The 27353-nt window shown below is 32.9% G+C and overlaps 3 protein-coding genes across 7 annotated transcripts; 2 read left to right on the top strand and 1 right to left on the bottom strand.

Moving 5' to 3' along the window:
• The first annotated feature begins 4509 nt into the window (after positions 1-4509).
• On the top strand, positions 4510-7903 carry LOC148615405 (meiosis-specific protein MEI4-like). 3 transcript variants are annotated; one of them, XM_088590320.1, is made up of 4 exons: positions 4510-5069; positions 5827-6042; positions 6359-6762; positions 6981-7903. In XM_088590320.1, the coding sequence occupies exons 2-4, from the start codon at positions 5853-5855 to the stop codon at positions 7332-7334; spliced, it is 948 nt and encodes a 315-aa protein (XP_088446446.1). In that variant the 5' UTR covers positions 4510-5069; positions 5827-5852; the 3' UTR covers positions 7335-7903. The 3 variants fall into 3 exon arrangements, with proteins under 3 accessions (XP_088446446.1, XP_088446445.1, XP_088446447.1); XM_088590319.1 differs by lacking the exon at positions 4510-5069 and adding an exon at positions 5085-5291; XM_088590321.1 differs by lacking the exon at positions 4510-5069 and adding an exon at positions 5442-5522.
• Positions 7904-8119: 216 nt separating this feature from the next.
• Positions 8120-20513, bottom strand: LOC148615404 (CUE domain-containing protein 2-B-like). Of its 2 annotated transcripts, none has more exons than XM_088590322.1 (9): positions 20413-20513; positions 17382-17469; positions 16775-16918; positions 15401-15459; positions 14686-14786; positions 13102-13272; positions 12549-12616; positions 12023-12083; positions 8120-11164 (listed from the first exon to the last, which is right to left on the bottom strand). In XM_088590322.1, exons 2-9 carry the CDS (start codon positions 17453-17455, stop codon positions 11018-11020), a joined length of 825 nt encoding a protein of 274 aa, XP_088446448.1. In that variant the 5' UTR covers positions 17456-17469; positions 20413-20513; the 3' UTR covers positions 8120-11017. The 2 variants fall into 2 exon arrangements, with proteins under 2 accessions (XP_088446448.1, XP_088446449.1); XM_088590323.1 differs by lacking the exon at positions 20413-20513 and adding an exon at positions 19149-19247.
• A 2311-nt stretch (positions 20514-22824) lies between these two features.
• Positions 22825-27353, top strand: LOC148615403 (uncharacterized). Of its 2 annotated transcripts, none has more exons than XM_088590317.1 (5): positions 22825-22982; positions 23240-23436; positions 23756-23896; positions 24175-25058; positions 27127-27353. In XM_088590317.1, exons 1-5 carry the CDS (start codon positions 22921-22923, stop codon positions 27235-27237), a joined length of 1395 nt encoding a protein of 464 aa, XP_088446443.1. In that variant the 5' UTR covers positions 22825-22920; the 3' UTR covers positions 27238-27353. The 2 variants fall into 2 exon arrangements, with proteins under 2 accessions (XP_088446443.1, XP_088446442.1); XM_088590316.1 differs by lacking the exon at positions 27127-27353 and adding an exon at positions 25306-25659.

Genomic DNA, 27353 nt, shown 5'->3' with positions numbered 1-27353 from the left:
AAAGTGGTTGACTATATGATGTTGTCGGTATATGTATATATTTGGTTTTCGTTCAATGACTTCAATAATACAGAGTGGATCTCGGTCAAAATTGTCCAAAAATGTTCCTAATCACAAAAGGAAGATTGATGATCGATGTCTATGGCAATGACCGCAACCGTTTAGATATGAAGCGTCCTGAATGGACAGAAACAAGCTGTTCATTAAGTTTAAACTATAATACCCTAATAGAATATTTTAAGAATGTACTTCGATTCTGGTGAAAGTTTCATCCCGTGTAAAAAATAAATTGTCGTGTCCATATTTGCCCAAGCTGTTCTTGGTTCGACCTCTACGGTCCATCCATACACACGGTAATTATAATGCGTCGATGTGATTTTCTCGACAGGTAATCCAAATGTTGAATAATCTTGCTCTTCCTGTACTGCTCAAAGGATTTTGATGAAATATGATATGAAGTGTCGTATGCAGATGGGCATGGTGCCCAACACGTGTAAAGGGATATAATCTAATTTGCTGGCATTGCAGACTTATTTTAGAGAGAACAAACCAAACTGAGGATTAAACATCAAGTCCATGTTAAATTAATATTTGTATGTCTGCAAAAAAAATCGGTCATCACTGTTCTAGTTATGATTTGAAAATAGAGGCACAGGGAAGATGAAACTTTAACGCGTAGAATGTGTGTTTTTTTTTCGACCAGAAAAGGCATCGACGTTTTACCATATATCATTTCGGTAGATATATGGTGCCCATAAAATAGCTGAACCTTAAACAAGCATTTTCCTGTTTTCTGGAAAAATGATCTTCGATTTCTTTCCAAAAAGTGCCATACACGACCGAAGGAAGGAAAGTTCGTGACTTGCCTTTGTTAACTGATTCACCAATGTCTCTATGTAACTTTCCTTGAGAGTCCATGAAGTATTTATTTATTGTAGCATTATACAATACAAATACAATACTTTTATTAACACTAACTCTTACCGTGCATGGTTATGGCCTATTACAACAGAAATATTACAGTAATCATATTTGAACAGTATATTTTTGTTAATTCACATTACTTTTATTAATTCACATTACTTCGCTATTGAAGACTCACATATCTAATTTTAAAACAAATCAATACAAATGTGGAGGACATTCTCAGAATAGTTGTCGATTTTAACATTTATTTCAGATAAGTTTCAAAACTACTTTGGGTTCTAAATAATCAAAAGATCTATTCCCCATACGCAGTTAAAAACCCGACTCAAAAATTAACTTTATACATCGTTGTTACTCCAAAAAAGACGGTACACCTAGATACAAATAGTAGTTCTTGGTAGAGATTCCTCATATTTTGTAAAAACTATTCCAAATCATCTTCCAAATGTACCAAAGAAGATGTTCTCCAAATGCTGGAATTTTTAATCGACAACATATTTGTCCAGTTTGGTTGACGCATTTTCATCAAGTGGTTGGTATTCCAAGGGAACAAATTGTTCTCCTCTACTCGGTGACCTATTCATTCACTTTTACGAGACTGACTTTGTAGCTGATCCAAAGGAAGGAATATCGTTTAGCCAGATCATTTGATCTCAGTGTCCAAACTTTATTCATATTCAAGTTCCAACTAGTTTATTGGACAAAGCATTTATACTATATAGTCAAGTACAGTTTAAAGGGAATATAATATTTGTGCAATCCAATACTTACAAACTGACATTTTACATGTATTGACTAGAAAACCACATACCTAACGTGTTAAGTAAATATATTACAGCACACCCATCATATGGAAAAATATAAACGGTATTATATAAGTCCAAAACAATAGCAAAATGATGCTACAAAACCCCAAGCAAATGATGGTACAAAAACCCTAGAAAAATGATGGTACAAAACTGCTAGCAAAAAGGGCTTTTCTACCATCGCTTGTCATTGACTTATAAAGTAAAAATATTTTTAAAACTGTTTCTCTGAGTGGAAGAGATTCTGTAAGATATTGTTTTTTAATTTCTGTGATTTATAGATCTAACTGAAAACGATTTTCATTCGTCTCTAAGGGCGCCTCGTTCCCCATTTTTCACAGGAACCAAGGAAATTAGATTTCGACCATGCAACACATCACCAGATTGGTTTGAAACGATCTGGTACCGTTTTCTTTTCTAAAATAATATTCTTTGAGTACTGACCGCAAAATAAAAAAAAATCCAAAAATTTCTATATTTGTTGACATATATGTTACCAATACGACTCATTTTTTTAATGAATCGGCTACTATGATATGGGATTTCCTTTTTAACTAGTATGCGATCCTAGAGGTAAGTCTTTGTGACCGTTTGGTTTGTCAACAAATATAACAAGAATAGTTATGATGTATATGTCAAAGAGACAACAACCCCACAGGGAACTGACAAGAAAACCTAGTTGAAAAAGATGATCTGTTGAATAACAGAATGATAGCACCGATTTTTCACTTTTAAAGTTTTTTTTTATGATGCATCTATTTTCCTTGTTTTCGAAGGTTACTTATTTCATTTTTTTTCCAGATTCATCTTTTTTCAATCATCTCTAGATGTTCTTTGAAGTATAGTAGTATATCGTGCTGTCAGCGAATGGTTACAAGGGACAAGGCCTCGACAAAGAACTTCCACAAGCCGTTCTGAGCTACCGCAGCGGAGACAAGTTAGTCCTACTGCACTTTTTTATGAGACATTTGGGTGATTTCTGTGAATCCATCTTAAAGTAATGTGTACTTTGCTTTGAATATCGTTTGGCTAGATTCTTTAATCTCAGTTTCCGCTATATAGATGACGCATTATCGTTAAACAATCCTAGTTTCAAGGATTTTATGCATCGCCTTACCCCAAAGAACTTGAGATAAAGGATACTACAGATGAGAACCGATTTGTTCAACGTGTTACGGTTTTCCTTTCCATTTTCGTCTACCCCGGACTTGACTTTTCATGAGAATGTCGGCGGGTGTTTTTTTTATAGAAAAGCAGAGGATGCTTACCCTACCAGTGCACCTGGTCCATGCTCCTACTTATAGTGGAGTCTTTGCTCATTTGCTTTTGTTTCTTTGTATGTGCTATTTTGTTCACTTTATGTTCTTTGTTGTATGTGTCTCTTTTTCCCCGTCTGGTCACTGTCCCTGAATTTCCGCTAGAATCTTGGCATCCTCTACTACTCTTTCATAAAGCCAGGGATTGGTTTATTTATTTTATTCTTTAAATTGTGTGTTCCTTGTTCATAGTGAGTACAATGAAGCGAGAAATGTTCTTCATTTTCAATTTGCCCAGAGTTACAAACTGTATATGAACGTTTTGAATTTCTGTCGTTCTTTTTTATCATTAGAAAATGGGAACTTGTCCTAATTCAAGTAGTAGAAGCACGTTGAGCTATGTTCTCTATATTGTCTACATAGACAATAAACAATTTTATTTGCACAAACACATTTACATGGTTATGGCATAAACAAAAACAGTACAATGTAACATACATTACATATAAAATAAATTTATAAATTATGTTTGTTTGTTTGTCAGGATTTAACACCCGAGCAGCAATATTTCAGCTATATTCAGGCGATGAACATGAAGTGGATGACAAAATGAACATGAAATGATGTTGAAATGAAAAATGGGATGGGACACAAGGATAACGGGGTCAACAAATTTTGATTGCCATTGGAAATAGGAAGAGGTTTGTAGGGTCGGGCAATTTAGCCTCTTGTGGTTCCTACTCCGGGAGAATACCACAGTAGGGATTTTTAACGTGCAAGGAACGTGGCATCTTTCCCAACACGGTGCACCACTATGGTTTGCGGTCAGGTTTTCCGTATTATAGCCTGACAACCCCAGCATGTAACACACCAGGGGTACCCCATTCCACCACCTGAGGTACACAACCCAGTTGCTCTGTGGGCAGCGCGCCCTAGCCCCCGGCTAAGGTTCTGAGCACTATTTAGTTGCCTTTTACGACAAGTTTAGCGCTGCTGCAGGCCTATTCTTTTAACATCCGGACCTGCACGGGGCTATAAATTATGGTCTGAATGGATAATTTCATATGTGTCTCTAAAAAATCTGGTTTCAAAGATTGAATAGGAATCCATTATGTATCGCGTTACACACCTTAATATGCTAAATATATACACAAGAAGGAATCAATTCGTGAAAAATCTCGAGCAATACATATACTCCTGACTATTTCAATTTCGGAATTTTTCTATTTGTTACATACGTAAAGGGTTTTAACCATAGACTGATATTAAATACATGCATTGATTTTCTTAATTCACAAATAGCTTTCAGACACCAATAAATATCAACATGGTGTAGGAGCAGATTATTATATTGACAGTAAATGCATTTTACTTTGTATTAAACTCCTGTGATTTAAAACGAAAACTTTTTTTCATTATTAAAAAGTTGTGTTTAACTTGACTAAAATATACTTTTCGAAAAGGGAGATAATTCGTGACGTATTATCTTTAAACAATCCTAATTTCGGGGATTTGATACATCGCATCTACCCAAAAGAACTTGAGATAAAGGATACTACAGACACTCATATCTTGACCTACACTTAGAAATCGATGGTAAAGGAAAACTATTGATCAAACTTTACGATAAACGTGATGACTTTTCATTCAGAATTGTCAACTTTCATCTGTGGCAACATCCCTTCGGTTCCTGCGTATGGAGTGTTCATATCACAACTCATACGTTATGCCAGAGCTTGCCGAAACTACGCAGACTTTTTGTATCGCGCTAGAACTTTAACAAATAGGCTTCTGGAACAGGGTTATGTTGCTACGAGATTGAAGTCATCACTATAGAAGTTTTATGGTCGTCATCATGAACTCGTGGATCGTTATGGTGTATCCATCAGCACCATGAAAACTGATTTATTCAACGGGTCATAATGTTCCTTTCCTCGTTTGTCTACCCCGGACTTGACTTTTTATGAGCAACTCGGCGGGTGTTTCTAGAAAAGCAGAGGACGCTTACCCTACCGGTGCACCTGGTCCATGCTCCCAGTTTTTAGTGGAGTCTGAGTTGCTCATTTACTTGTGTTACTTTGTAAGTATGATTTTAGTTACCTTTATGTTCTTTGTTGTGTATGTCTGTTTTCCATGTCTGGTCTTTGTCCCAGGATTACATTCTATTAATTACCGCTATAACCTTGATTCCCTTGATTCCTCTTTCTCAAATCAGGGCTTGAAGCGGAATTCTTTTGCCGAAACTGGTTTTGTATATTTTAATTCAAAATGGAAAAAGAAAAAGAAATAAGTTCTAAAGATGGTATATTGACTTTATTCAGCATTGTTTCTAAAAAAATATGTATTGCATGTTCTGGTGAAAAAAAAAATTACTCACTTTTTAATTTATATATACATTTATAATTTTTGTGCGTGTATGTATGTGTGTGTAAATAAGGTCATTAAGGGTGTATTGTTTTGTGTGTGTGTGTGTCTGTGTCTTTTTTGTCCTCCTAACCATGAGTTTTGTTCAAAAGATTTCGAAGAGCTAAAAGTTTGTAAACTAACACACATTTTACTTTCAAAGAAAATTTGAAACTTTTGAAACTTCATTTGAGTGAGTGTTCTGGCAGAATGTTTGTAAAACTATAAATTCCGTAGTATTCTGGCTGCAAGTCTGTGAAGTCACACATTTTGCATGAGACTTGAATTTATTGGAGTCAAATTCAAGCAACACTTCCTTTGATCTTTATTTTTCTGCTTTATCTTTCTATTTTTAAAAAGTTTCAAAACTTTTCTGTTTTAGACTTTAATTCAATAATATGTAAAACAAAATAATTTTTTTCCAATTCTTGCAGATAAGAATTATTTAAAAACTTTTAAAATGGCAATTGCTCTGGCATGTATAAAGAGTAAGCCAGATCACATGTCTGCATCAGAGTATACGGAAAAGCTATGCCAAGAATATCGACATCAACATCATACCTGCAACGATCGACTGAAATCTGCAGAAAATGAAATTCTACAGCTAAGGCAGCAATTGGTTCTTCAGTCCAGCTTCAGACAGAATAGAGGTAATTTCTAATCCAGTTTATGTTTTTATTCTTGTTTAAAAAAGTAAACAAGAAAAAACTATTATTTGGCATAGAAAAAAAAAAAACCATCATTTAATCATTTGATTGGGCTTGATTTTATGTATCCATCTATTATCAGGAATGTGCTTAGTATCATATGAGGACACAATATGGTTTACTTTTCTTGAAATTATTTCTCACCAATCTGATCTATAATAATTCATTTTGGAAACCAGAATGAAATCTTAACTGAAAGGAAGCATTAAGACCTGTACCTAGTACATGTATACTAAATGAATTATTTCTTCTATGTTAGAGTCTGTAGTACACCCGTCTCTGCCTACAAGTGGAGAGAGTCCATTAATGGAGACTGATGATACAGTCAGCAACAATCATCAGTTGAATTCAACAGAAAACAGTTCATCTATGATCCAGAATACAGCATTTCTACAGAGCATACTAAACTTACAGACAGTAACAAGAACACCACAGTTAACTTCAGTCACACTTAAAACTATCAACAACAGTTTAACAATGATAAAACAATGTATTGAGAATGAAGCCAGTATTTCTTTGTCTTCTTTGCAAAGAAATGTACATGTGATTACCAATGTATTGGACAGTGAACAGTTTGTTGACTTGGTACAAGTTGTTAACTGTGTTCTGGATATCATTACCTGTGTACTTAACAGTTTGTTGTCAAAAGATCATGAATGTATGGTAAGATAAATTTACTTATAGGCTAGAGATAATTTAAAAAGATGCTGTAATTTTTAAATGTTTCAATCAACCAATTTTAAATATCAATTTTTTTTAAAAATCTTTTTGAAAATTATTAGGTAAGAAATTCAGGAAAAGGTATATATAGAGATTATATGCAGAGGTGAGATCAGTGTATATTTCATTATACCACTCAAAATTCTGTTTGTTTTTTTTAGGTAGAAGTAGAACTACATGTAAGGCTGCTAACATCATTTTGCCACTTTCGGTTATTTGAAAAAATGGTAAAAATGTTGATGTCAAGGATAACTGAACTTTCAAACCATCTGAGAGACATTTGTCTGAAAAAGGAAAATATTCAAGTTCTTCTATACTGGAATTCAAATCATCTTTTTCACTTACTGAGGAACATTTTACACAAGCATAGACAACACACAGTGATGAAGTCGTCAGATTTTCTGCATGCACTCACTGACAATCTTGATCAATCACTGCTACACTTGACAGATTCTTTTCCTCTGTTTGCTCATGCAGTTTGGGGCATACAAGAGATTTTACGTAAGGCTTCTTAAAAGTCTTAATGTTTGAATTATACAACGGAAAAGCAAGAAAAATTTGTAGTTCCACTTTTGAAATTGTAATTAGTCAGAAGTTATAAGTTAATTAAGTTTAAAAACAATTGTTTTCTCCATGGTCTAGAGAAAAGGAAAATATAAAAAATTAAGTTTAAAAGGTGTCCCCCAACTTATATAAAATGTGAACAGGTGGTATCAACATCCTTCCAGTGTCTGTCAGCTATATTTATATGGAATTGTGGGTCAACTAAAAAAATCTTATCAACATCCTTCCACTATCTGGAAAGACAAAACTGTCAGCCATATCTATATGGAATAATGGGTCAACTAAAAAAATTGTACGTGCAACACTTGAGGTCCTAGGTCCAGTTCCATAAAAAAAAATGAATTGAGAGTTTCCTCAAATACTGCTTTAACTAAAATTTCTATCAGATCTCTTTGAACAAATTTAAGTCTCGGGCATTTGAGAAAAAAACTCAGTTAGAAAATTAGTCATGACAGCAGGCTTGGTGTCATGACTATTGTGAAATTTTTGCTATCAAAACATTAATAAAAATAATCTAGAGTGTTTGATATAGTAATTGAGAAACTGGAATTATTAAAACCACATAACTGTACTATGTTGTTCACCAACATTTGACATTGAAGTTAGAACAAACTGGCATGGACACTTCTTATCCTCTTCTTTTTATATACTGTATATAAAAAAAAATAGCTTGGTTACTTTATTAAGATTTACATTAATAAATAAAACATGTGGATGAAAACCAAACAAAACTCACTTAATTTCTAAATATTTAATTAATAAACATGTTTGTGTAAACAGTCAAGGTAAAAAGCATTGTCTTGTAGACATTCAAACAAATAAAAAAAACATTTATTTGATCTTAAACACATTACACAGTAACAATAACTTTTCAAAATTAAAATTGCTGGCTTTAAGGTGAATCTGATTTTGTAATAAAAGTTTCATACATGTATAAATAAAAACATACATATAGGTCACCAAACTTTTTGAGATATTCGTACCTAAATGCAGGAGATTATTAGCTACCTTTTCAATTTTTTTGCAAGCCATGAAAAAACTGATAAATAAAATTTCTTTAAAAAAATTCCAACATTCTTTAAAAAAAAAGAAATATAATGATAATTTTCTCTCTTTATATTAAAGAAAAAAAAACAAATATTCCTTTTATTTTTTCCAGCCAATTATCTCCCCTTGAAAGACACGTCTGTATAATTTTGCAAAAAGAATTTGAAATAGGTATAATCTACCTTAATGAGTTTTTCAGAAGCACCAGGTGTACCAAAATTTGACAGCTGCTTCAACACCTAATAAAGATATACTTCATTTTAAAGACAATCAAAATAAATCATGCTTTTTTGTTCAGAGATTTTAAAATGACCATTCTTCTCAAATTTCTAATTAAAGATGTAAACTGAAAAAAGAAAATTAGGTAAAAATTGATATGCCAATTATTTTTATTTAATTTTTTAAAATGTTTTGCAGTATATAAAGTAGCTGGAAAAAATGCCCAAATAGAAAATCCTTGTCCATGAAATTGAAATGCATAAACCAAATGCAAATACACTATTTGTTGTGGTCATAGAACCACAAGTCTAAGAGATTGTAAAGTCTGGACGTCTTGTTTCCTCTTAAACGTAACTTCACTAAAAGACAGTAATGAATATTAACAGATAAGTTTGATTATTTCAGTATCATTGTTTGTTAGGTTAAACCTTAATAAAATGTGAAGGACAAATGCACTAGTTTAAATTAGCAAAAGCAGGGTTTGACACTAACAGTAGTCCAGTAGTCCTGTGCCTACCTAATTTTAGAAAGGACTGTCATGAAGTTTTAATTGGTAGTCCTTTGGGCTACTTAAATTAGTTTTTAAAACTCTACCAGAAAGTCCTGCAGGCTATCTAGCAAGAAAAGTGTTGAACCCTGGAAAGTCTTTGGCATTTAAACCTTAATGGTGATAAGAAATATCACACAAAGATCAGCCATTTAGTAAGTAATTTACAACAGAATTTGTCAGAAAACTCTTGACACATTTTGTTAATAGATGATTGATATGGAAATCACACAAGTATTGATGCTGCTGTCAACATATGATTTAAAAAGTTACATTTTTTTTTGTAATTGTATAAAAATGAACACATAGTATGTAACTAAAATTCAAAATAACAAATTAAAATGTAACATTAAACGCTGTTATTAATCTTATAAATGAATGTCCATACATGTAGTACACATCTAATTATAAACAAAACCAATCAAATTAAATTAGATTGAAAACAAAATATAATTACAGTGCTAATCATGTCTAAAGTGTTAATCAAAAACTGTTTAAAATACAGGTTTTATTATGTAAGAGGTTGGTCAGAATATATTGAGTCTCTAAGTCATCACATTTATAAAGAAATGTACTGGTATTTAGTATGTTAAATGACACAATAAGTTGATCCACAAACTCTAAAAGTGTCATATGCACAGCATGGATGGCACAAATTCTTTATGAATTTAGAAATAAAGGTTACGTAAAATGTAACTACTATGGAAAACTACTACATGTAACAAGGTAAAACAATAAAAAAACTAATCAAGTCAGTCAGGCATTGCAATCTTTTACCAATAGAAGTGTACAGATTGAGATCATTTTACAACGGTGTATAATCAATACAAAGATCAGGCAGGTTATCAAGGTCACAGATAAAATGTAACTCGACACTTCTTTAGAAATGATCAAATGACCAGTTCTAAATTGCAATATACATGTACTATTCCACAACACACATAAAAGACATAATCCTAGAACAATATGTTGTAATGTAGCCTCCAACAAATCTGGATCCTGCTTTATAAAACGTCTAAATTTAAGAATTTCCTTAAACCTTTCCTCAACTGACAAATTGCCAAGCTTGAACTTTGAAATTTAATGTCAAATCAAGATCTGATCAGAAAACAATCCATTTGAGAAACCTGACGCTTGCTGACTTATAGAACAATATACAATTTACTTTTTATATGTATAAAACTTAAAACAGAGGAAACACTTCACTCCACCCAACATTTCTACCTGTTTTGTGTAAAATCTCATTCTGAAAAATACTGTAATTATATTCCTTTATAATGCATTCAAAAAATAAAATAAAAAAGGAAAAACTTGACAAAAAAAACTTTTTCCCAATTTTCCCTGAGGCTCCTTGGTATATTTGGTGTAGCAATAATTTGAGTCATTAAAACAAAGTTTGTAGGCGTAACTAAACTTACAGTCAGAGTTAGAAATAGTAGCCTACCCGTCAGCCCGAGACTGGCCATTTTGGGGCAGGGTTGGCTGATTTTAACAAAAAACTATATGGCCATATAGTAAATATATTGAAAAATTGTATTCCGGACTGTCTAGAATTTGAGTGAGTTTCCTACCCTGATTATACATACAGCAGACTTTTATAAAACCAAAGTTCATACTTCTTTCCATGTACAAAAACTTATTGCAGTATTATAAAAATTAATAGTGTCATATAATTTTGATAGGCGTTGAACTAGGAAAAAGATAAATACTCCTCCAGTTGTATTCAGGTAATACTACATGTACATTGTAGTCACCCAGATCTTTATGTTACTATCACATAGTTGTATTGTTTGAATAACAAGATTACACAATGGAATGCTGTCAGTGAAACCTGTACTTTCTGGCCGGTTTCAGGTTGATGTAAGTCTTCTTCATTTCCTCGGAATCATCTTTCTTGATTTCCGTAAATCTTTCCCCTTTAGTACTGACAACTTTATTGTCTAAATATCTCACCATCTTTTTGGAGTCCTGCAGAAAAATCATTCACTTTATAAAATACCATCAGAAATGTGAAATACATCCCTATCACTGATATATTTCTTTTATAAATGAAAACTATTCAACATTCATGTAATTTGCATTATAGTTCCTTGGCAACCTCTTTCTGATGTAATTGCAAATTTGGATTTCTTTGTAATGAAGAACGGGCCCGAATTTATGGATCATATTTCATCAAGGTAAGATCATGAGGGTTTACTAACATTTTCAAATCAGCTCAACATTAAATATATGGTTTATCGTTCTTTTATCAGTTTGCCATTATGATTTACTATACACCCTCAAAATCCATGTATGCATTCAAAATTTGATTAAAATTTTAATATTGATTTTCAACCTACAATAACAGAAACAGAAATGATAAACGGTCTGCTATGTAAAAGACATCCCTCATTAAAATCAGATGATATGACTAAGAATAGAACCAGGTTAAACAAAATCAATAATGGCAGCCAATGACTCTTGTCATTCATCCATTCCTTAAGTAGATCAGCATTTACAATCATAATAATATTTTTGACATTCAATAGACTATCCAGGCTATGTGTATAGAAACAAATTGTGTCCATCAAATGTTGTTTTGGATTAATATTTTGACCACCAGAAAGAGGTTAACCCACTATAATAGTAAATGGGGTATAGAATATGCAGAAATCAATATTACCAGCAATTTGCTTTGTTAGCATTTTCTGGATTCAAAGTTCCCATAATAATTAAATTCACTAAATGCATGGATTAAGAAAATTTAAATAATGGGGAAAAAAGTCTGCTGCATGCAAACCATTTTAATATACATGTAGTAACAAAAAACTGAAGCCAGAATCAAACCTGTTTCTTCATCACAGGGGTGTGTGTCTTCTTATCAGCATCTGTGTCGACATAGGAAAACCTAAAATATTTGTATCTTATATTTATCCTACACAGATTTCATGAATTAACAAAACACATTAAAATATAAAATTTTAGTTCTACATAGCGTGTGGTATACTCACTAAGCAAGCTAAGAAAAGTAAACAAATTATGTCAGATAAGGTCTTCATACATGTACAAGGAACAAAAATGTATAAAATGTATTAAAAGATTTTACCAATTCATTTAAAACAAACAGATACTGTGAACCATGAATTTTTTTGTTTTTTTTCAGTGTAATACCAGTAATGCAAAAATAAAACTGTTTTCATTTTTTTTCAAAGGACATTACACTATAATTTGGTGAAGGATCACAAATTTAAAACTCTGCAAAAGTAGATTGATCGAAGAAACTGCACTAATTTTCTGTTACAGTAATTAGATAAAGACATAGTACAAACTTTCTGTTACACTTGTATTAAACTTTATAGTTCTTACTGTTCACCTGTTAATTATATGACTTTTTACTTTATTGTCATCTAAAACCATTTCTTTTTTCTTCTTTATATTTGTCTAAAATAAGAAAATAAATACATCGAAATTACTTAAAATTGAGACTAATTTACACACAGTGGTTAATATCACTAAAGTGTTTACCAATAGTAAATAAGACAACATTATTCATTGATATATTGGGTACTCATTACTGAGGAGGTACCAACAGGATTAATAATTAAATCCTGATCTTTCTATCAAATATAACAAGAATAGGTATGGTGTATATGTCAAAGAGACAACAACCCCACAGTGATGAAAATGTCAGCCTAAAGCCACCCACCGGTCTTCAAGGAATGAGGGGGAAAACCTCAAGGCAGGCTGCAGCTAGCCCAAAAACATCATTATATACAGGTACAACGAAACAGTTGCCCCCATAGTAGCATAAAAAATAAACTAAAGGTGAAAAAGAAACAAGACATACAGAGGCCAGAAATTTCTAATTGGGGACAGGTGCAAAAAATGCAGTCAAAGTTTTTATTTCCTATGGGAAATTCACTTACAGGAGTGACTATAGAATCACCCTTCTCCTCTCTGTGTATGATCAGCTGAGCAGCTTCATCTAAGTTACCATTACTGAGAGACAAACAGTGTGTAACTTCCATAGTACAGGCCTTTGGGAACATCTCAAGTAACAAGTTTATTTGTCCATCTTCTATATCTTCTTCACATTCCTTAAATGAAAATAATACAAAATCATAAATATCTCAGAACTAACTTGCTTATATTGCTGTGTACTCATTTCACAGTTTCATAAGGGAGTATTAAAACACTAAATAAATGTAGTAACCCTGAACACGTACGAAATAATGAACAAAGCATAACTTGGCAAAAAACATTGATTATATTTTCAGACCCAGTCAACATTAACAAGAAAACCTGTTTACAGTACTTAATTATTAAAATAAGGGGTGATAGATTTATTCTTAAAAGGAAGCTCCGAGCATGCTTGAAGCTTTTTCAATAGGCTCTTCTCAGCAGTTTATGTAACACATTTATTATGTTTCATTGAAAGCAGGTGGATACTACAATCAATTCCATAGCCGTTCTATGGAGAAAGAAAGTAGAGCATAATAGGGTATGCTCCATCATCATTGAAACCAGCTGGATACTACAATCAATTCCATAGCCGTTCTATGGAGAAAGAAAGTAGAGCATAATAGGGTATGCTCCATCATCATTGAAACCAGCTGGATACTACAATCAATTCCATAGCCGTTCTATGGAGAAAGAAAGTAGAGCATAATAGGGTATGCTCCATCATCATTGAAACCAGCTGGATACTACAATCAATTCCATAGCCGTTCTATGGAGAAAGAAAGTAGAGCATAATAGGGTATGTTCTATCAACATCTGTTCACAACTTGATACCTCTACAACAACCATTGAAATGTATTACCAATGTCTATAAAACAATCTGATACAGCTTTAACTATTATATATTTTTGCAGTGTCGAAGCTATAAAATGCTGACACAGTAAGAATGAACACTATCACAATGTGCCTTCAATTGGTGAATAAATAACTCATTATATCTAACTTTCATTCTTATTTTAACATTTGCCAAAGATCATAATAAATTTGACAGTCTAATTCCACCCCCTATCAAATAAAGAACATTCTGAAATCTGAGTTTGAATGCTTGACTTTGAAATTAACCTCACAATTTTACCACAAAAAATATTTATACTTATGTTGTTAGGATATGCTAAGGTAATATATATTAAAATATTTTGATTTGAGTTAACTTGTAAGACAACATTGAGATTTACCCAAACTGTATGGTATTTGTGGAATGGTTCATCAATAAAAGCTTAAGGGACTCTCATTATTTACAGCTTCAACACCTGTTTGTAGAAGATACAAAACTATGTCTTATCAAGATTTAGTCACACTGTGGAACATTAAATCTTTGCATATCAAAACTCAGCTTTCTAGTTTAAAGTACCGTAAAGATTCTATTGCTACAAGTGTTAAATAATTACCAAGACAAAGTACCGAAGTTTAATATAAAGCCAGATTACACTGTAAAGTTCTGCAACACTATATTACATGTACTTCCTTGGGATCTTTTCTTGTTTACTTACCAAATTACCATTGACCTCCCCCTCTGGTAAGAGTGGAACAGCAGTTGCCCCTAAAATTTCAGTGATTTGGGTGCAAGGTTCATCAGTTGTATAATTATCATCTGTAATAAATTGTACCATAACATGCTACAAAATGTAAATTTTGGAATTGTTCATGGACCATTTTGATCAGATCAGTTTCAATTTCAATTTCTAAAAGAAAATGTGGAATTTTTTTATGGAAGTTGAATTTTGCATTCTTTTAATCCTTATGTGGATCAAATTGAAAATAAAATCTATACACAAAGACACAGTATATCAAAGAATTCCATAAGTTCAACAGTTTATAAAAATATCAATCAACATTTAACTAGACTCTTTGAGCCTAAATGAAACTCAACTTGAAAATAGCACCAAAACAAAAAATCAATCACAGTATTTATCTGCATGTACAAAAAAACACGAATAATTCAAAACTTCCAATCAAACCATACTGAACCAGTCGAAGCAACCAAAACTGTTTACACAATGCTTGTTTTTGGTTGCTACCGCTAAGTGTTTAAGACCAATTCATTTAATTTCTTTCTATCATGACAGCAACCTTGTTCTCAACTTGCTCTATTTAGTTCTGATATAAACCTCTAAAAAATCTTGTGTTCAGAAAAAGAATATAACATATTACACTAAAGAAATATCACATAACTTAACATAGAATTAAAATACAGTTTAGACAAACCTTTGTTCTTGTTAGACAGCTCTGTTGACAATGAGAACATCCATTCACAAACTTCTACACTAAAATAATTAGAAAGACAAAAATTACAATAAGTTTAGACATAGTTTTGTGAAGTGAAGTACTGGGAATTAATGAAACTAGAGAAAATGATTCACCAAATAAAAACCTGTGTTTTATGTATAAATTTCAAGTGACATAGAAAAAAAATATGGCATATGAAATTTCATATTTATTTTTCAATCTTTTTAAACTTAGAAAAATAGGTCATTAATGAAACATTAGGTGATACACCATCACGTAATGGTGAAAAAAAGGTCAGATGGCAAAATGTTCATATTTCATTTGTGATTTTGCTGAAAATTGATTTTGTCCTCTGTTTTATGGTACTAAACAACTGTACAAAATTTCATAAAAATTCAAGTTATTATCTGAAAACCGTCTGGGGACAGACAGATGGACATGCAACTTTTCCGAGGGTACTGTGAAAGTGCTTTGATTCGTGGATACCACTATTACTGTTTAGGGAAGAAACACAATTTCATGGATTCTTGAATTTGTGGTTCAAATGTTTTCAGTATACACATAAATGGGAATCTCTTATTCGTTGGGGGAACCAAATTTCATGGTTTGGTCTTCCCACAAAAACCATGAAAATTGGTACCCCACGAATAATAGTACTTTCCCCATATCACATAGTACCTAGCCAATTATTGTGGCAGGTATAAAAGACTATCATTGTTAGATTCTAGTCTTTTTGTTAAAATTTTCGCATTCTTCAATTTCTGTTGAATCACAACTATGTGGCATTTACTACTGTATTCACAAAGCAAGAAAGGCTAAGTTATTCCCATCAATTTCTGTTATGATATCATTCTATGACAATCAAATTAGCCAATGACATTTTGTTTACTTCTCATAAACGTTTTATTTCAGCAGTGATCCATTTTGGATGAGAAAAGGGTTATATTCCATTATGATTAAACTTTTTACTTCAGCATTTTGGAAGAAATAAGGGTTATACTCTATTATAATTAAACTTTTTATTGGTTCAAATGCATTACGAAGTAGGGAAAACAAAAAACTGAGGTAATAAGAAAACAAAACTAATGGCTAAATAATAATCATGGAAAAGTAGCACAGCAGATGGAAGGAAAGGTGCTGCACTATTTAAGACTAGATGGGACACTCAAAGATCAAATATGTGAATAGAAGAAACTATCAACATGATACTGATCATTGGTATACAATATAATTTATCAGAATCCCAGAAATCTATCACATAACTTTGGTATGCCTTAAGTGTCTTAGTTTTGGCAAAAGGATAATATTTGAAAGCAGATTGTTGATGGTCCTTCACTTTAATAATGGCAATACCTGTCTATACTGTTAAAGCCAGGGATGTATGCATCCATCATCTCAGTGAATTGGTCAACATCAATATTCTCCTCAGCATTTTGGTCATCACCTAAATCTTCCAGTATACTGATAACATAGCTCAACACAATCTCATCTATGGCTCTGTTCAAAGTCAGAAATATTGATACATCATACATGTATAAGTAGTATTGTATTTATAATTTCATTTATATTGTACCAATTATTGGTTTATTTATTGGAAATATTAATCATTCAATGATATAAAACTATTACACTGCACTTACAATGTATGTGAACATGTAGGATATTGTTAATTACATAGATATAGAAAACTTGTAGAAAACTTGAATTAAATTGAATGGGGAAATATTTCAATGCAAACAAAAAGAATTCTTATGATATTAAAAAATATTTTTTAAGATGTTTTGGGGTAAAATGACAAAAATCACATTCTAATGCTCTAGATTTCAAATTTCATGTCATTGGTGAATATGAATGTATAATTACTCTGGAAGATAGTAAACTGTTTCTTCAGAAAATACTTTTACAATAAGAGACCACAGAACCTAGAATTAATTACTGAAAAGCTGAAATATTGTCTCACTCTATCCCATCATTAAGTCCATGCTTATTAAGGAACTTGGAAAGACAGTCCTTCACAAGAGTCTCCCCATCCATTAGTGTAACATCACCTAAAAAGTATAGCAAACATACATGTACATGTATATAAATAATCTACTTAAAATTTAAAGTACACATGCATTTGATCTATTACTTCTGTCCATTCAGAATTACTTAACATGTTTGTAAATGTACAAGCATATGCAAAGCAAAATTCATCTCCAACATGGCAAGTGGAATGCACATATATTATATGTAATAATAAGCAAAGACAATTGTTTATTATTAAACAGTATTGTATAAAATACATTTGTACATGTACACATATGACATTTCAAAGAATTGTACAATAATTTATATGGCTTCAACATGATTTCAGGATGATGAGAACTGGCTGAAAATCTTATAAAATTGGACCTTGTGCTTAAACTTATTTACAAAGTATTTCAGACAGGGGCATTTTTATTTTATTCAGTTGCTTAAATTGTTTGTGTCTATCTTTACAACATGTTCTTTGACTTGCTTTAAGTCCTACTTACGTAGTGTTAAACTGCACATATGTTTACCAAATAGGTACATTTGTACATGTACAAACATCCGGTACATTTGTACATGTACAAACATCCAATATGGCAGCCAAATCAGAAAATCACTAAAGAAACTGAATCTCAAAAGAGATTAAGGTTAAGTATTTCCTTTTTGACAAATATTGGCTCAATTTCACCACAAATTTCCCACTGAAAACAGACTAGTCCCAAATTGCTCTGAACAGCTGATTAACCAGACAAGCTGGGGGTGTGGGACGTCAGAGCGTGTCCCATATCAAAATGTGGTATTTTGCATGGTTCGAGTCTTAAATTTAATGTTAAATTGGGTCTTGAAAAGTTAAAGTTTGGTATGTAATGTCAATGAAAGTTTATACTATTAACTATACATGTATTGAGAATGGAAATTAAAAAAAAAAATTAACTTAACATTGTGATCTTGAATTTTTTTTAAGCTCGAGATTAAAGAGTCAATTACTGTGAAACTTTGTAAGACTAAGCAGTGTGGAAAGTTCATATAGAGTGAAAAACATTTCAATAGTGTTGTCTGTTGTACATGCAACAGCAACTAACAAATAAATGTCTTTCTTTGAATTACAGGATTTTGACTTTCAAGTCAAATCCCATGTTTTTGATGTGGGACAAGCTCTGGCATGTCACTGCCCTAGCTTGTTGGGCTTATCAGCAGGACATCAGAGCAATCTCAGACTAACTACGTAATGCGTATGTTATTATCTTATAGGTAACATCTAATCCCTTTTGGAATTTGGCAATGGAGATATTTTTTGCTTTGACCACCAAAAGGGATTAAGCTAACCAACACGGGCTTACTCCCACTATGAATTATGCAGTCCCACTAGTACACTTCTGTCAACTAAAATTTGAATTTCTCTACTCTTCACAGTAGAGTCATTTATGTCCTCCACTGTAAATCCACCAAAGTAAAAACTGGTATAAAATTGCTCCATTTCAATAGTTTTCAATATTTTTACAGAAGTTAATTACAATTTTTGAATGGCAATTCCTATGAAAAGTGAGACAGTGTGACTCCACTCAACATATCACCACTGTGGAGAGTGGAGAAATCAAATTTTTGTGTTGACAGAAGTGTATATAACCTACACAAGGGTAATCCCTGATTTGAGGTGCCTCCCTTCAACTCAATTTTTTTTTCAAATAAAATCAAATATATCAGTGATATTTACTGCTCAGAAATCACTTGACAAATGATGAATGTAATGAATAAACACAGGTATCACCATCAAATACTTTTAATTGAAACAACACAATGATTTGAACTTTCAAACTCCATATTTCTACAATCTTGGACCGAAAGTGAAACTAAGGCAACCTTGATATTGCTAGACAAATACTTCAGTACCATTTTTCATAAGAATCAGGCATAGGTGGTACATCATTATTCTCAACTTGGTCTTCTTAAACTTACATATAATCAATATATCTCATCATGAAGCAGCTGTGACTTAGATTTTTTGCCTGCTTATAGGGAAAAAGCATGGGAAAATTTTCTACAGTGCATTTCAATTAAATTTGGCCTATCAATATCTTACAAAGGAAAACTTTACAAACATTTTGATGGTTATTTCTGGAGGTTACAAGGTAGAGATACTTGGATAATCTGATAAAATCTGTGTTTTTTTCTTCATGTGCCACAACTTATTCACATTTCATCTGATTCTTAGACGGACAAGTACTTATAAATTGCGATAACACTAGGAACACAAATTTTCCAGTGCTTTCCATTGTCTGTCTAGCAATGTCAAGGTCACAGTAGCTTCACTTTCGGTCCAAGCAATAGTAGAAATATGGAGTTTGAATCTTCAAATCACAGGGTTTTTTCCAGGATTTTGAAAGCTTTCATCACTTCTACAGGAGAAAATGAAGACTATTTTAATGGTATGTATTTACATCTTACATAAAGAACATATTTCAGTTTTGTCTGTTATTTACTGCACTGTGTAAATACATTAAACAAAACTTAAATGCACATAGCTCTTGATGTGACTAGATAATTTTTGTCATCCTAATAGTCTTTCATCAATGACAAAAATGATAAATGCTAGAAAAATCACTGAAATCATTGTGTTGTTTTAATTAGAAGTACGTGTATTTGATGGTGTTTATTCATTACATTAATCATATGTCAAGTGATTGCCGAGTAGTAAATACATGTTTATATTCGACTTTATTTGAAAAAAAATTGAGTTTAAGCGAGGCACCCCCCAAATTTGGAATGACCCTTGTGTATGTTACATACAAGTGGGGCTGCATATCTAATAGTGGGAGCAAGCCTCTGTGAGCTAATATCTAAAAACAGTTTTGTTAGATTATGGGGGAGGGAATGAGACCTAGTTTATGTAAAAAGGATAAACAACTTCGTCTTCCTACTAATTACACCTTCCTTTTATTAAAAGGGTTAGAGCAAAAAACTTATTAAGAAAAACTTACCCTAAGAACGCTTATTTAAATTAATTTTGATTGTTTACACCGGAAGTTTCAGAGCAAATGTAATTTAAGCCTAATTCAGGGTCCACTTCCGGAAGTTTTCCCACCAAAACAGGAGATAATATGACTACACCATCGTGATACAAATTCCTGATTTAGTAATATTATAAAGCATCACACATTTTGAAATATTACAAATTGAATTTGTAATATTAGAAAATCACTTTGCGGTATTGCAAAATCAGTCACATTTTTTAATATTACAAAATGATTTTCTAAAGTCGTAATTGAATACATCAAATCCATTTTCTAATATTAGAAAATCAATTTCTAATATTAAAAAATAGTTTTTTAATACTAGAAATTCAATTGAATTTTTAATAATTGAAAATGATTTTTTAATATTTTAAAAAAGTGTTTTGTGATATAAGAAATCTAATTTGTAATATTAGAAAATGAATTTGTAATATTAAAAAATCATTTTTTAATATTTGAAAATTCTCATTTTTGTCCACTTTGGATTGGTAACGATTAGGAAATAGTAAGATATTCAATGTACATATTTAACATTTAATCCATAGGTTCTAAAGTATTCAATTTCTGCGTCCAAAATGACTCTTACTCTTTTACCCGCAATGTTGTTGAACAGTTCACCATTACAATTCCTGTAACTCGCATGTGTTTTGTATTGTGACCGTTTGTGAATCAGATGTTCAGTGACGGGGTCATTTTTTTTGGGGGGGTTCTAATTTTTTTAAATTTGAATATTGTATAAGGTGTCTCCTGTTTGACCGACATATAAATTTTTCTTGCATTTATCGCTGTAGATCAAGTAAATTACGCCCGTGGTTTTACAATTAATATCACCTCGGATTGTGTATTCCTTTCCTTTGTTGTCATGGAATAATTTTGTTGTCAAATGTTCTCGCATAAGGCACAATTTTTGCCACACTGTTTACAGCCATTTTCTTTCCTGTAGAACAGGGGGTTGTGTTTCTTGTGCACAAGTATATCTTTAATATTTTTATCTCTCTTAAAAGACACTAACGGTGGTTCTGGGAATATCTGTTTCAAGCGCGGTGATTGATGGAGTGTTTTCATATTTTTTCGCAAGATTCTGTGTACGTTAGGCAGTGCTCGCGAGAAAGTTAAAACAAGTGGCACCATTGATTTTTGTTTCTTTTCGTGGTAGCGCAATAGATCTTCACGCTTTAAATTGTCTACTCTTCTATTATATTTTTATCGTATCCTCTTCTCCTTAGATGTTTCTTAATTTCTCCACGTTCCTTTGAGTAGTCACTTTCTTCGGGACATATTCGTCAAACTCGTACTCCCAAACCATACGGTATTGCGTTTTGAACGGATGAAGGATGGCTTGAATGCGCATGCAAATATTGATGCGCATCTGTTTCTTTAGTGAAAAACTCGGTTTTGATGAAACCATCTTTAATCGTTGTCTGAACGCCCAAAAATTCGATGCTGGAATTTGAAATTCGTAATTCTGTTTGAATTCTAGGGCGAATGGAATTAGTGTGTTTATGAAATTCTTTCAAAGATTCTTAGCCATGATCCCATGTTCCCCATATGTCATCCACGTATCTAAAATAGTTTGAAGGTACAATTCCTTAAAAATTTATTTTCCCAAACTCCTAGGTAGGTGCAAGCATAGTTCATTCCTAAGTGTGAACCGATGGCTGTTCCTTCTGTCTGTAGATAGTGCTTACCATTGAATGTAAAATTATTATTTTGTAACACCGGATCTAGCATCTCTAGTACATTTTCCGTTGGTATTGACGTGTTAGTTATTTCATTTAGAGCATTGATACAAGCTTCTCTTGCCTCATTGTGAGGTACACAAGGTTATTACTTTTTGACATCAAGACAAAATAAAGTCGTATTTTTCGGTAACGGCTGTGATATGTCATTCACTTTTCTTAAAAAGTCTTCTGTATCTTGTATGAAGCTTGGGAGTGTCTGTGATCGTACGTGTTCTTTCAATTCATTCTCGACCAGTTCCGCAGTTTTCTCGGTAGGGTGATTTCGGCCGTTTATGATTGTTCGAAACGGGTGGTTCTTTTTGTGAAGTTTCGGATTACCCTTTACTTTACCTGCATGCCATTACCAAGTACCGTAATTCACTCTACACGTTGACGTACTCCCAAGTGGAGAAACGCTCTCGGGCCCACGTGGAGTCTGGGAGTAGGCCAGAGCGTCAACACAGCTGCCCAGCCGCTAGTAAGGACATACTCTGACTGACGAAGGATGGGCTCCGCTACCTTCTACTACTAACTGGCATTACTAACAGAATTCCCGTAAAGGGCGGTCGTGCGAGATCCGTAAGGATAGTCAAGACTGTAACCCCCCCCCCCCCCCACAAAATCACCAGTACCGTATGTAACCGAAATAATCGCAACGACGTCATAAACTTTCCATAGTGAGATAACGTCACGAAACAAGCAAGATGGTTGACAGACGTAGCAAACGTAATGGGATGAGAGCAACACAATCGCAATGAAGTTTTATTCTATTTTGTTAATTTGTCTCGTGTTTCTAGGAAGATTTCAAGGAACTAGGTAAGAATTTAAAATTTTCATTTTCTTTCTATTTTTTCAGTATAAATATATAAGCCTGATCGATATAAACCTGATAGTTAGGGATCGCAAAGCTGCACTTGAACTTGTGAAGAAACAATATTTAATTCATTATTGAACACGGACTAAATATTATGATGATAATACTTGTAATTACCCAGATATGAATAAAACACCTATATATAGAACCCGTTAAGTAAAGTTAAACTACAATGTTTTAATGTTCAACGTTCTTTTAGTACGAAAGACAACCTATTTGGATTGGATTTATTTCTGTGGTTGTCCGGATTAGATTCTTTACCAGATTGTCAGTATTGTGATAAGCAGCAAGAATACAATGAGATACCATGTGAACTTTGTGACAAATGGGAAAATCATCAACCCGAGAAAGACACATTTTCAAGTACTGTGGCTGCTACCATGGACAATATGGGGCGTAAGTTGAAATTCTCGTCAAGGGCAATTACTTATCTTTCGTGATTCTTCGAGAAAGAAAATATTTGGTCAAGTGATATTCTAGCCTGCTTGATCACCAGTAAAGCAGGTTTAGCATTCTCTTGACTCCGTTCGTCCGTACGATAACAACAGCTGACTGTTATTTTTCAGTTTTATATACTTCGAACGGAAAAAAGTCTTTTTTATTTTATTTTATTTTTTTTTGGTTTTTAATCTAAATATCAATCGTTCATGCATAAGCCATTTCCTTTCTTATTTTGTTCTGAAAACTAAACTTGTATTTGGATTTTTCTTTGCAGTGTCCATTTCCATCGAGCGTTTGCAGTCATTTTTGCCGGAATATGACTATTGCAGGTTTTGTTTCACACTTCCAGTAACTTGTCTAGGAATTTTGCTCCTTTTGAAGATGAAAAGAAGAAAGAATTTACAAAGACAACGAGGTGGTAAAAGTAGAGTTCTTAGCAAGTTTAAAACAACAAGTAGTGAACTCGTTTCAAATTTCACCCTTAAAGTTTTTACACGTTGAATTGTTATTAAAAGAACTTCGAGAACAAACTTAGATCTTTCCTTAAATTATACCTATTACTACATGTACGTTGTATAAAATGAAAAACACAAAAGAACCCATGACCGATTTTAAATTCCCCATTAAAACTTACCTTGTTCATGAAAAATTAAACTATAAAATCAACGTTTTATGTGTGTTGCCCTTTTGTAGTAAGAATCGGCGGCATGCACACACAAAGACTCCAAGGAAAAAGACCAAATGCACCGAAATCATCCCCGGTCATTCAATCACAGAGTAAGGAAAGCGACAAACTAAGGAAAACCAAAAAGCTAAAGAAATATCATTTATCTAAACAAGGTCAAGTAATTGTGAAGAAAATGCAACACTGTGCCGGCGACGGTGGAATCTATAACGTAGTAACCCACGAGAGTTGTAAACTTATTTCATTCAAACATCAAAAGCAAAACGGATTACGTACATTTGATATGAGACATGACATTATACCAGAAAATGTCATTAATGCTCTTCTGTGTATTAAGCCCAACTGCGTTGATCATCTACACCAGAGTGTCCGTAAACATGGCAATATAATTGTTTGCGAGGCAAATGCATTTGGTCTGGACAGTGTTAATGAACAGCAGATGTTGCCGAATAAAAGGGATTTAAATCAAGACCAGGAAATAGAAAATGTATACAACAACCAAGATGAATCAAACATAGATACAGAGAGTACAGAATTGTTGTTAGATGACGATGAAGGTTACGAAATAGGACCACCACGCGCAAGCTCCAGCTTCATCTCAGATTCCAGTGATTTGTCGTTAATGTGTGATGAAAATAAAACGGATCGGAAAGTTGACCCGTTTAGCTTTCTCGATGAACCAGACGAACCTAGTTTTAAGAGGTTTCTTGATAACAGTTTTTCTTGGTTTGGTGGTCTTTATAACTACACAACGGACAGAACCATCACGAGTTTAAACAGTTTTAGGGTAGATAATCTGAATGAAAGCATATCTAAAGGCCTTTGTGACTTAGAGAAGTCATTCAGCAGCAAAGAAGTGCAAAGAAATTTTTCTTTCTATGGAAATGATACTGTAAGTATAGCATTTCAAACGTTCAAAGTTAACATACTAAAGTGAACTATCATTGATTTCCGTCCTTTTATTTGTGTCACCAATTTTGATGAGAACTTAACATACTCAGAAGTGTTTCACTAGCATAGTTTAAATGTGCACGCGGTCCCCGGTTCTTTTGTTTTCTGTCAAAAAATTAAAATGATTTATTTTAAATAATAACAATTAATACGTTGAAACGGAAATTCAATACAAGCTTTGACTTCAGGAGCCACTTTTCCATTTCGCATTCATCTACCTGGCCCAGCAATTTATACAGCTGACAAAGTCCACGTGGGATAGCTGGAGGAAGTCAACCAAACAGGGTTGTAGTGACTGTTCAAATGAAGACTGTGACTGCAACAACAATCAGCCGCGGACAGAAATTAACAGCGTAAGGTCGGGATATGCCATTACCCGTGGGACAGAACTTGACAGCCAAGGGTTGGGTTACGCCATTCACAGTGCAAGCGAATATCACTCACATTAATCTAGCATGCTTTGTTAAAAACTGTCATCATGTCTATTACAATGTTGATTTTAAAACTGTCATTAGTAAATTTATTTTATTTTGACATCCATATTCTGACTTGAAGTGTATTTAAGCACAAAAAAAAAACGTAATACTGATAAAAAAAACTCTTTATATATAGCAGCAACACGATACGTAACTGAAATAATTTATTAAGGATTTTGAAAGCAATATCTAAATATCTCGGGCGGAATAACGATTACCATGATTATTGAAACCAGAAAAAATACGTAGAAAAGTCGATCACTCTTAACCGAAATTAGGAGCGCCTACAGTATTTTGAAAGCCATGTCCATATACAGAAGAACAAAAAAGAAATGACGAATAAAAAAAAATCATCGACAAAATTAAGCAATTAAATTCACGACAAATCTCTGTTAAAATATGTATACATTACCTATAAGGCAATAGACGAGTGTTATTGTTTGAGAAGTTTTAACGTTCAAACAAATAACGAAAAAGTTTGGCGTTCAAATTTTATTAGCGGGAAACAGTGAAGAAAACAAATGAAGTCAGCAGCATATTTATCAACCCTAGCAAGATATGTGGTCCTGAAATGTCACCAAAAAAAGCGGAATGAGAAATGTTCAAGTTTTGTCAAGTATGCATTAAAAAAATCAAAAATCAAAAATATATGCGTCTCGACCTGGCTCTGTCATAAATACGTACATAAATTGTATTATATTAACATAGGGAAAGTATTTTTGCGGACGTCACAGTTTTCTTAGCAACTACTCATCAAAACATCTTGAAATCTTGAAACATTCTTCCTGTAGGTATGGCATTTGGTGGTATTTATTTAAAAAAAAAAATCGCCAACAACTTCCTGTTTACTGAGGATTTTGTTTCTTTTCCTTATATCGTGGTTTTAAGCGGGGAAATCAGTATTAAGCCATTGCTCTCAGATTTCTTGTTGATGTTTTTAGCTGTGAGACACGAAACTTTTTTTAAAAGATAGTTTATAAACCGAGTAGTCATGACACCTAGACATGATCAATGGGAGAAAGTTTACTCATTTCATAACTTTTTTTTAAAGATAAATGTTAAATCAATCTCCCATGTTTTTTTTCTGTTTCACCAATTTCACTACACAGCATTTGCTTCTCTTATCATACGATTGAACCAAATATTTTTACACGTCTAAAAAACTTTAAAATTAGGGTTCTCTCAAGTCATCTAAGTGCATTGTAGGATTTCGTAGCTAAACCACTGTTAAATTCTGTCGAAGCATGTAAATTTGTCATTTTTGCTGTCTAATTACCATTAATGTGAATTATATGACCATACGAGGTCTATCCGATTACCCAAAGGCTGGGTTCTGTCACCTCTTCTAAATACAGTTAATAACATAATCTCGATAAGGAGCAGTTCTGGGAGACTCTAAAGGGTAATCAAACAACTTATATCCTTCAGTACTTTTGGACTCCATATATTTGTTCAATGGCTGATTCTGTGAATTAACAAGTTCATTGATGAAATAACGCAAAAGAGATTTAGATGGCTTGGACATGTCTTTAGGATGGAAGGATCAAGCATCAGCAAAACAGCCCTAAGATGGACACCACAAGGGAAACGGCCAGTAGGAAGACCAAAAAACAACCTGGCGTAGGACTGTTGAGGGAGAATTGAAAGAGCTTAAGATGACATTAGGAGTGGCTGAGAACCAGGCAAAGAACGGAGTTGAAAGGCGAGATCTTGTGTCATCCTTATGCTCCAAGTACCGATAATATATTATATAGTTTTGA

This window comes from Perna viridis, chromosome 6 (assembly GCF_037379345.1).
Source record: "Perna viridis isolate PV_CMFRI_1.1 ecotype Kerala chromosome 6, ASM3737934v1, whole genome shotgun sequence".
Classification (NCBI taxonomy): Eukaryota; Metazoa; Mollusca; class Bivalvia; order Mytilida; family Mytilidae; genus Perna; species Perna viridis.
The sequence above is the reverse complement of the archived record's forward strand: the minus strand, read 5'-3'. Positions and strand labels throughout refer to the sequence as shown.

Bases quoted from the DNA above. Each gene is read 5' to 3' on its own strand.
- LOC148615405 (XM_088590319.1), top strand. From the start codon at position 5,258: ATGGAAAAAGAAAAAGAAATAAGTTCTAAAGATG. The intron at 6,043-6,358 runs GTAATTTCTAAT...CTTCTATGTTAG, and splicing joins CAGCTTCAGACAGAATAGAG to AGTCTGTAGTACACCCGTCT. The intron at 6,763-6,980 runs GTAAGATAAATT...TGTTTTTTTTAG, and splicing joins CAAAAGATCATGAATGTATG to GTAGAAGTAGAACTACATGT.
- LOC148615404 (XM_088590322.1), bottom strand. From the start codon at position 17,455: ATGGATGGGGAGACTCTTGTGAAGGACTGTCTTTCCAAGTTCCTTAAT. The intron at 16,919-17,381 runs GTGAGACAATAT...GACTTTGAACAG, and splicing joins GGACTTAATGATGGGATAGA to AGCCATAGATGAGATTGTGT. The intron at 15,460-16,774 runs GTATTGCCATTA...TAATTATTTTAG, and splicing joins GGCTTTAACAGTATAGACAG to TGTAGAAGTTTGTGAATGGA.
- LOC148615403 (XM_088590316.1), top strand. From the start codon at position 22,921: ATGAAGTTTTATTCTATTTTGTTAATTTGTCTCGTGTTTCTAGGAAGA. The intron at 23,437-23,755 runs GTAAGTTGAAAT...TTTTCTTTGCAG, and splicing joins TACCATGGACAATATGGGGC to TGTCCATTTCCATCGAGCGT. The intron at 23,897-24,174 runs GTGGTAAAAGTA...GCCCTTTTGTAG, and splicing joins GAATTTACAAAGACAACGAG to TAAGAATCGGCGGCATGCAC.